This window comes from Bombina bombina, chromosome 1, assembly GCF_027579735.1.
Source record: "Bombina bombina isolate aBomBom1 chromosome 1, aBomBom1.pri, whole genome shotgun sequence".
Lineage (NCBI taxonomy): Eukaryota > Metazoa > Chordata > Amphibia > Anura > Bombinatoridae > Bombina > Bombina bombina.
The window spans coordinates 1,350,941,833-1,350,951,944 of record NC_069499.1 but is presented as its reverse complement, the minus strand read 5'-3'; the positions used below and the strand labels follow the sequence as shown (position 1 = coordinate 1,350,951,944).

Below are 10,112 nucleotides of genomic sequence, written 5' to 3'. Positions count from 1 at the left end.
CTACATAATATGAATCATATTGTTATTTAAATAAAACCTATATTTTTATTTTAAAGTCAATTTAAAGCAGTCTGACAAAAAAAAAATTGAATAAGAAACCAACTTCCATGAATAAGAAACAGAATTTCATGAATAAAAAACAGCTTGAATAAGAAACCAACTTCCTTGTCGTTAAAAAGGGTTTAATTTTAGGATAGAATAAATTCCAGGTGTTATACATAAGCATCCCCTGATTTATTACCCGCTTCAAGCGCTTATATAAGGTTTGTGTTTTATAATCCTAATATTCTAGAATCAGATCAGGGACCTTTTCCTCCCTTTTCCACTAACTTCAACTTGCCCTTGAAAACCCATAGCAACAAATGACGAGTTTCCGTATACCTCGGTGTTGCTGTCTGAAGCACGCCTTTTGTCTTATGACCTTTGACTGCTAAGAACCGCCCCCAAAGATGGCGTCTTCCATGAAATCCTAGAGTTGAGTGTCCTCCACCGAAGCTAATTATAAAAAAAGATTAAAAGGGTGTTTATTTGTACACATACAGGTTACACCGCGGCACGGATCATACAAACCGACACGGTATATTCCTCAATTTCTCACCCTGACTTGTGACACACAAGGATTTCACTACTTAATTTGTGACAGTTACGAAGTCTGTTTTATGACATGTGACAGGAGAATTGTAAAGCTTGATCCGTAGACGGATTTTACAGGGTCAGTTGGTAGAGGGCTAATTTAGCACATTAACTGTGAAATATCATTAACATTTAACTGTTACCTGGGAATTGTAGGTGTAGTTCAGACTTACCCTCGTGTTTTGTTTACGTTACGTTATGTAATGTATTTGTGGTGTAAAATATTGTTTCAGCTGATCTTGCATATTCAGTGACACTCCAGCCTAAACTGGGATAATAATCCTCACGGCATGTGATGGCATAACTATATATATATATATATATATATATATATATATATATATATATATATATATATATAATTTTAAACAACTGCGTTGTTTAAAATTGTGTTCTCTGTCTGAATCATATAAGAAACATTTTGGGTTTCATGTCCCTTTAAAACTTTAATGGATTGGATAGGTCATGCAATTTAAAAAAAAACTTTCCAATTTACTTTGATCATTTTTGCTTAATCCTCTTGGTATCTTTTGTTAAAGAATAATCCTAGGAAAGCTCAGGAGCGAGCAAGTTTCTTTAACCATCTGGCAGTAGTGTTTGCAACAATGTTTATAGAAATAGGAGTATGCACGTGTCGTTAGCACTCTATGGCAGCAGTGTTTGCATTTATATACAACATTGCTGCCAGATGGCTAAAGGCGTGCATACTCCTGAGCCCACCTAGTATTACTCTTTAACAAAGCATACCAAGAAAACAAAGCAAAATTGAAAATAGAAGTAAATTGGAATGTTGTTTAAAATGCCATGTTGTATCTAAATTACCAAAGTTTCATTTTAACTGTACTGTCCCTTTAAGGTATCCTAAGTACACATTCATTGCACAATTCAACATAAACTGATTAATGATAATTTGTGCAACACATATTGAAAACATTTAAGATTAGATAATTTCACTAAAAATTGGCTTAAAATGAGCCCGGTGTTGTGCCCATTAATGGGACAGTATACTGTAATATTGCTTTTCCCTTAATGTATTTCAAATGACTTATTATACCAGCTGCAGTGTATAGAATGTATGAGAAATTGCATTTTCAGGTTTATTTGTGTATATGAAATTGCCGGTTTTGTGCTTGGATAGCAAAGCCTATTAAAATAGAGCTTGCGGGTAAAATAAGATCTCATTATAATATCACTTTATGTACACACACTTGCTTCCTTATCTTATATTTGTTTGTAAATCAAAGCCCAATACTTGGAGAGAGCAATGGAAAATTATAATTTCATTAGTTATTTCTTCTACACCACACCAGTACCCCACCAGGAGTGTAACTTCTTTTGCTGGCTATGTTTACATTGCCTGTCAATAGCCTGAAACGTTTAGTATAGGTGGGGATACCACAAGCTAAATCAGCTATTTCAAATGCCAAAATAAGGATAAAGAAGCTAATTGTAAATAATATAATACACTCCAGCAGGTAAAATGGATTATTGGGGACAACATTTTTGGGTAAACTGTCCCTTTAAATAAGCTCCGGGGAGAACACTGAGCTTGCAAAACAGAGAATTCAGGAAAGTGACTTGTAATAGGCAAGGAGCAATCAGTCTCTGGAAGATGCAATATGTGTCCAAGGCATTAGAGTTCTGTGTCTGTCCTTGAGTAACAGTGATGCTTACAAAAGAAATGGTCTTCTCAAAAGCACTCTTGAGACCAAGGCTAAGCCATGAACTGTGTGTCTAATGTACAAAGATCCTGCCCAATTAAACAGTTCAGATTGACAGATTTTATAATAAAATAACGTGTTTTTGTTAATAGTGACACATCTAGTACTACCATATTATTCCTAATGTCTCCTTCAATTGTATCATTACTTTTAACAGTAACTCGTATTGTGGAAGCTTCAAGGGAGCCTTGTGTGTTTTGAAAAACGTCTTCTCACTATAATAAGATTCATCACTCTGTCCTTCTGCAAAGATGCTGCTGAGACAACTAAACCGATGGAGTGCCCCAGTTCAGAAGGTGAATAGTGGTATGGGTTGCATACATGGTGTTACTATTATACAGTATACTTTATTTACAGGCACAGCTTTTTCAGTAGCTTTATATGTAGCAATGTTCTCCTCAGAAAAGTTAGCCAGGTGTGGGCAATGTTGTAACATTTTATGTTATTTAAGCTATCCAAAGCACACATAATTGCACAATATAACATACATTGATTCAATTATAATTAGTGCAACAAACTTGGACAACTATGTAATATTAACTAATTTTTGCCTAAAGGGACACTAAACCCAATTTTTTTTTCTTTTATGATTCAGCATGCAATTTTAAGCAACTTCCTAATTTACTCCTATTATCAATTTTTCTTCGTTCTCTTGCTATCTTTATTTAAAAAGCAGGAATGTGATGTATAGGAGCCGGCCCATTTTTGGTTGAGAACCTGGGTTATGCTTGCTTATTGGTGGCTAAATTTCAGTCACCAATAGGCAAGCGCTATTAGTGGTGCTGAACCGAAAATGGTCTGGCTGCTAAGATTTACATCCCTGCTTTTTAAATAAAGATAGCAAGAGAGGAAAGAAAAATTGATAATATGAGTAAATTAGAAAGTTGCTTAAAATTTCACGCTCTACCTGAATAATGAAAGAAAAACATGTGGGTTTAGTATCCCTTTAATATTGACTTAAACTTTTGCCGGGTGGACAATAAAATTATCCGTGTGGTGTGCCCTTTTAATATGTCCTGGGGAGAACACAGCATAGTATGTTAGATATCTAATGGTTAAAAAAAACTAATAAATCATTACATACTCCTAAAGATGTGGTGGAGGACACCACTTCTTAAAGGAACATTAAACATTTTAAGATGGTAACATAAAATGATAAATCTTATATATAAAAAGAAGTCTGCAATATACTTTCATTATTTATTTTATCCCCTTTTCCTGTAATTCCATTCTGAAATTGTAAGCTTTGCAGTTTCTGTTAGAAATGGAAGTGCAGAACTCTGTTATATTCCACACATCTATTGGCTGCGCACTCTTGTTACCTATTTATAACTGTTTCTAATTTACCACAGCAGAGAAGGTAACCTAAGTTACAACATGGCAGCTCCCATTGTTTTATAGACATTTAAACTTTACACTTATTTTGTCAATGTTTAAACAGTTTATAAAACTTTAAAAAATATATCTACATCTCATTATTAGACTAATTTTTTCTTTGAATGCATCATTCTTTCTAGCATTTATTTAGTGTTTAATGTTCCTTTAAGCTAATTTCAATCTATGGGTCCTTAGGACTTATTCTGGAAATTGCCAGTGTCTCTAAAAAGTGTCCTTTTATTCAAAAACATTCTGTGTCCTCTTATAAATTTTATTTTAGCTTTTATTTTATTTTTTTGTTGTATAAGAAGATTATGTAGTTAAATAACTGTTTGGTTTTTTTTTTAGTTCATTCCTGCCAACTTAGTGTCAACCCGGGAATGGGGCAGTGCTGTACCTTCTAGTGAGGAAAGTCCCACTAGAGATGTATTCCGTACCAGTGAAAACAACCCAGTAAGTCACCACAGAGGTTCTATCCATCTTTTCTGATGAGTTTTGCAATCATAGACATCTCTCTTCACTTTTCAGTTTCCAAGCCATAAATAATTTTGTTTATCACTAATGTTTTCTAAGGTAACATTCATTGTCCACTATTTCCAATGGTCATTTTTTAAAAAAAAGATTGCCAATACTTCTCATATAGGAAAACCACACAGATCAGCACGAAGGCCAGCACTATACTATTTCTGCCCCAGAAGTTAAGACTATCTTCCCACAAGGCCTTCCACGTCGTTTCCAAATGCAGGTTAGTATCCCAGTGTGATGTTTCCTCCATGCAGACTATCAGTGGGACAAAAATGGCACATTATGTTCATGTCCTTGCAGAGTAAAACCTTCAATGAAACCAGTCTGATGATCCGTAAACCAGGTCTGGAGCTGATTGGCTACCTGAAAAACACCAACTTTTCTTTACCACCTGTCCGGTATGTGCTCTGTATCCTTGATTGCACAGCCCTACTGTTCTCCTACATTATTTATTGAAACTTGCATTGTCAGGTAGCCAGCACTGTCCAGCATAGCAGAGGTTACTTTTCTTGTAACCTTAAAGGGACATGAAACCCAAAGATTCACTTGCGTGATTCAGATAGAGAATACAATTTTAAACAACTTTCTAATTTACTTCTATTATTTAATTTGCTTCCTTCTCTTGTTATCCTTTTCTGAAAGGTTTATCTTTGCAAGCTCAGGAGCAGCAAAGAACCTAGGTTCTAGCTGCTGATTGGTGGCTGCATATATATACCGATTTGTCATTGGCTCACCCATGCGTTCAGTCAGCAACCAATAGTGCATTGCTGCTCATTCAACAAAGCATACCGAAAGATTGAAACAAATTAGATAATAGAAGTAAATTAGAAAGTTGTTTAAAATTGTATTCTCTAGCTGAATCATGAAATAAACTTTTTGGGTTTCATGTCCCTTTAACTTAAAAATTCTCTTAAAAATCGACAATTTTTTTTTTTTGTGGCACTCTTTTGAAGCTGGAAGATGCGAATCACTTATTCTGAGGTATTTGCAGAGCCTAATACCAGCCTTTAAAAGGATATGAAACACACAATTATTGTTTTGTGGTTCAGACAGAGCATACAATTTTTTAAAATAAATTTCCAATTTGTTTCTACCCATGATTTTCTTTCTTGAAGAGGATACCTAGGTAGACATCTGAGCACTACATGGCAGGAAATAATGCTGCCCTTTAGTGTGCTCTTGCAAATCGATAATCTTGCAAAACTGTTGCCATATAGTGCTCTAGAAATGGACAGGCTCCTAGGATTACGTCCCTGCATTTCAATAAAGGATACCAAGAGAAACAAAGAAAAATTGATAATAGAAGTAAATTAGAAAGTTTTTTTAAAATCTCTGTCTACATTATCTGAATCATGAAAGAAAATGTTTGGGTTTCATATCCCGTTAAAGGGACATACTCATATGCTAAATCACTTGAAACTGATTCAGTATAACTGTAAAAAGCTGACAGGAAAATATCACCCTGAGCATCTCTATGTAAAAAAGGAAGATATTTTACCTCACAATTTCCTCAGCTCAGTAGAGTAAGTTCTGTGTAAAAAGTTATACTCAGTTACTGCCCAGCTGCAGGTAAAAAAAAAAAATGAAGAAATGAACAGCAGCCAATCAGCATCAACAGTGCTGAGGTCATGAACTCTTTTACTGTGATCTCATGAGATTTGACTTAACTCTCATGAGATTTCATATTAAACTTCCTTACACTGAATATGGAAATAAGATGAGTGTGCACGAAAGCTCGCTCCTTCTGCTGTCCTGGGACAGACATACTGATTTGTTGCTTAGAAGTCCTTTACAGTGGGATGTGGCTACTGAGAAACTTTTGAGGTAAAATATCTTTCTTTTTTTACATAGAGATGTTCAGGTGATATAGTCTAGTTTGCTTTTTACAGCTATGCTTCATCACTTTCAAGTGTTTCAACATTTGGGTATTATGGTCCTTTAAGTGCAAAAATTGACATAGTTGATTGACAACAGACTGTTACCAATACAAAGATTTGAGGCCATTAACAGGATAAGTAGCATTGTAAAGAAATATACTTATATAAGTAATAATGCCTTGGAACAATAAAGAATAGAAAATACATGGCATTTGATATCAAAATGTGCTGTGCGGCCTAAAGACTTAATTGGACTACCTTGCAGGTAATTTAAGAGTGCCTGTGCAAAAGTTATGCTAATGGTATAAATTAAAAGGTTAAAGGAATCCGGTCAAATCTCAGTGCGTAAAGGGCAAGGCCGAAAACCACTTCTAAATGCGTGTGATCTCCGATCCCTAAGACGTCACTGTATCAAAACCACCATCAGTCTAATGGATATCCTGACATGGGCTCGGGAATACTTTGGTAAACCTTTGTCAGTCAATAGCATTCACCGCTGCATCCAAAGCTGCAACTTAAGGCTTTACTATGCAAAGCTGAAGTCATACATCAACACTGTCCAGAAGTGCCGCCGACTTTGTGGGCTTGGTTTAATCTGAGATGGACAGTAGCACAGTGGAATTGTGTTTTGTGGTCCGAGTCAACATTTCAAATAGTTTTTGGAAAAAACAGCCGTCGTGTTCTCCGGGCCAAAGAGGAAAATGACCATCCAAGCTGTTATCAGCATCCGATCTAAAAGCCAGCGTAAGTGCCCATGGCATGGGTAACTTGTACATGTGGGCACCATTAATACAGAAAGATATGTATACATTTTAGAGCCACATATGCTGCCACCCAGATGTCGTCTTTTCCAGGGACATCCCTGTGGGTGCTAGCATGGCGTGCCTGCAGTCCTGACCTGTCTCCAATTGAGAATGTGTGGCGCATTATGAAGCGCAAAATAAGGCAACGAAGGCCACATACAGTTTCACAGCTGAAGACATGCATAATGGATGAATGGGGGAAAATTCTGCTTGCTAAACCAACTAGTGTCTTCAGTGCCCAAACGCTTAATAAGTGTTATTAAAAGAAAATGTGATATTATACAGTGTTAAACAGTCGACTGTCCAAACTTTTTTAGAGCGTGTTGCAGTCATCATATTTGAAATTAGTGTATATTTTCAGAAATAATGTGTTAATAATGTGTTTTCAATATAGTACAGGGTGAATTGAATTTTCAAATGACATTTATTTATTTATTTGCATTTTCCATACTGTTCCAACTTTTTAGGAATTGGGGTTGGATGTATTGCAGTGTGTATTTTTGTATATTTTTCTATATCTCGTTAATTTTAATGCACTGTGACTATTTTTGTCATAATAAATATTTCTTATTATAGTTTTGGTTTTTTCTTAATCTTTGAATTCACGTTACTTAAAAGACTGGTATCAGTTGTTAAGATTTAACAGTAAGATTTCATCAATTCTGTATTTTTATATACATAGATTTTTTATTGTATTAATGTAATGAGTGGCTCAAACAACAGTTTCTGACTGTAAAACAAGTGCATTTCATAAGGCAATGCTGTACATACACTAAAGAAGTATAACACAATACATCACCTCTATTTTTTTTTTTTTTTAAAAATTACAAAGTACATATCCCCCATATATATCGAGAAGTCACTTTTGGACTTCTGAACATATTAAAGCAACGTTTTATATATGTTGTTACAGTAAATGACTAATTCAAGAAAAGTAGGGTCCCTCTTGGCCCCAAAATACTCTCTAGAAATACTTCTTAACAAAGAAAGCATCTCCCATTTTCAAATAATATAAACATAATACAAATGTAAACCCCAAATGATAAAGATCAGCCTCTCTTGGACTGCTGAATATAGTAATTCACTAGTAGAGGGGAGGGAGGGATATTTATAGGGCCACTCTTGGGTCCTGGCACAATAGAATATCACTTACAATGGAAAATATCAGAATACAATAGTACCTATACTATTATATCAAGGGCTGCTCTCAGAAAATATGCCTGTACAAAACTAACGTAGAGGCTGTAGAGCCTATAATGATATAACCTAACAGAAAATTGTAATGCTCAAATACGGACTGTAAGAACATATTTCTGAGCCTTTATAACATACCACATTTTACAAAGCAGGCAGTGACTCCTAGCATTAACTTAAATTGATAGAATATAATTGACTTAACTATCAAAATACATTTATTAGGAAACTATAGGCCTATATGCAGTATCTCTCACAGGGGCTATATTGTTATAACATCCCTCTCTATCTAATAAAATGATAAAAAAAAAAGCAATACGATATCAAACTATGAGGCAAAAACCGCTGGTATATCCCAAGGTTAGCAAACATTATAGCTAAACAGTATAGGAGGCTATACAATAGATATTTAATACGCCAGCAAGGAAAGGTGCCCCTTAGAAAACAGACTACTCTCCTATACTCTGCCTATCAGACATAAGGTAAATATATCTTCTAAGTGAAATATATGAGTAGTTTAAATCCAAACGATCTATTACATAGGGAGAAAAGAAATACTATGCAGCTGGTTCTGGACATGTATAACTTCTGCAAATTTGGGGGAAATAATATATCCACCGTCAGCAGTACAATTACAGAGTCAATGTTTACCTCACTTCACACATCTCGAGGTTGCTCTGCAATATGTGTAGTGCCACAGATAGAGTCCAGTTATGAGAGGCCATCCACCAAGGATCATATTTAGTGCAGGGCCCCAAGTCCAACGAGATGGTGAGATCAAGCTTTCCCAGTGTATGTGGCAGAACGCTCTCCATAATCGCACCCTTCCTTAGAGAAATTAATGTTCTGACAGTGAGTTTCCTCGAGGCAGCGGAGCAGAACCAACAGGATCCCAAATCCCGTTTGGCGATTCTGAGGGCCAGCCGCCATCTCAGCGATATCCGTGAGCCTGTCTTTGGACTTCTTAGGAGTTTTACCAGTAGTGATCATCACGTCTTTCTTTCTTCTGGTTCCTGAGCAAATCATCCCCCTCTCCCAGGGATCGGCCGCATCCCCCTTTTTCTTTATTTTAATCTGTGAAGTGAGGGGATCAATGATTCCTAGTTTTAACTATGCTTAATGGTGGCAGTATTTCAAGTTATGGATGAAGATAGTGGGTGGTGATAAAAGAGATTTTTGTACTTTCTGGAGCTAGAATAGTTTAGAACAGTGTTTTTCAACCAGTGTGCCGTGGCACACTAGTGTGCCGTGAGAGATCCTCAGGTGTGCCACGGCAGACTGACAACAGTGTGACATATTTTTTAAACTTTGCTTGTTTTTTACTCCCAGTGCAGGGGTAGTTTGTAGGAGGCATGACATAACAGCACAATACATACAGTATGTGTGTGTTTGTGTGTATGTGTATATATATATGCTGTATTAGGCTACAATGTGTGATTTTTTTAAAATTTTGGGATGGTGGTGTGCCACAGGATTTTTTAATGTAAAAAAGTGTGCCACGGCAAAAAAAAGGTTAAAAATCACTGGTTTAGAATGTGATTATGTTAACCCTTGCATCTTCATCACAGCCTCACCTGCACAGTGTGGTCAGGAGACGTGGTCATGATATGTGAGGTCATCATACCACCTTAGCCCAATTTGAAATGAGAGACTGTGTGGTAATTATGCTTGCAGCATATGATTTAGTCTGAGGCTGAACTTATTGCAGAACATTATCCTTAACCTTCTTTACTGTAGATGGAAGGAAAGGAACAGGGAAAAGTATAACACTGTGCCATGTGCTACATTATTGTCACTTACAAGACTGGCTGCTACTTCAGATTCCAGATGGTAAGTAATATTGTTCTGTGGTGCAATGTATGGAAGAACCTGTCAGAGGGTTGATGTTTAGTATAAAGGTATATTTAATAGATTGATGTGTCCTAAAGATGGTAGTGTAATGTAAGGCTTCCCACCATTTCATTGGTTCTGAGGTTATCATG

At 36.0% G+C, this 10,112-nt stretch overlaps 1 protein-coding gene across 3 annotated transcripts in view; it reads left to right on the top strand.

Annotated features, from left to right (window-relative positions):
- The first annotated feature begins 430 nt into the window (after positions 1-430).
- DAP3 (death associated protein 3) overlaps positions 431-10,112 on the top strand; it is a 36,683-nt gene continuing 27,001 nt past the window's right edge. Inside the window, exons 1-6 of one of the 3 annotated variants that reach the window (XM_053703192.1) lie at positions 431-474; positions 2,512-2,650; positions 4,080-4,184; positions 4,375-4,476; positions 4,557-4,665; positions 9,868-9,960. In XM_053703192.1, the coding sequence (XP_053559167.1) occupies positions 2,606-2,650; positions 4,080-4,184; positions 4,375-4,476; positions 4,557-4,665; positions 9,868-9,960 (454 nt within the window). In that variant the 5' untranslated portion in view covers positions 431-474; positions 2,512-2,605. The other 2 variants (XM_053703185.1, XM_053703201.1) reach the window with 2 other exon arrangements.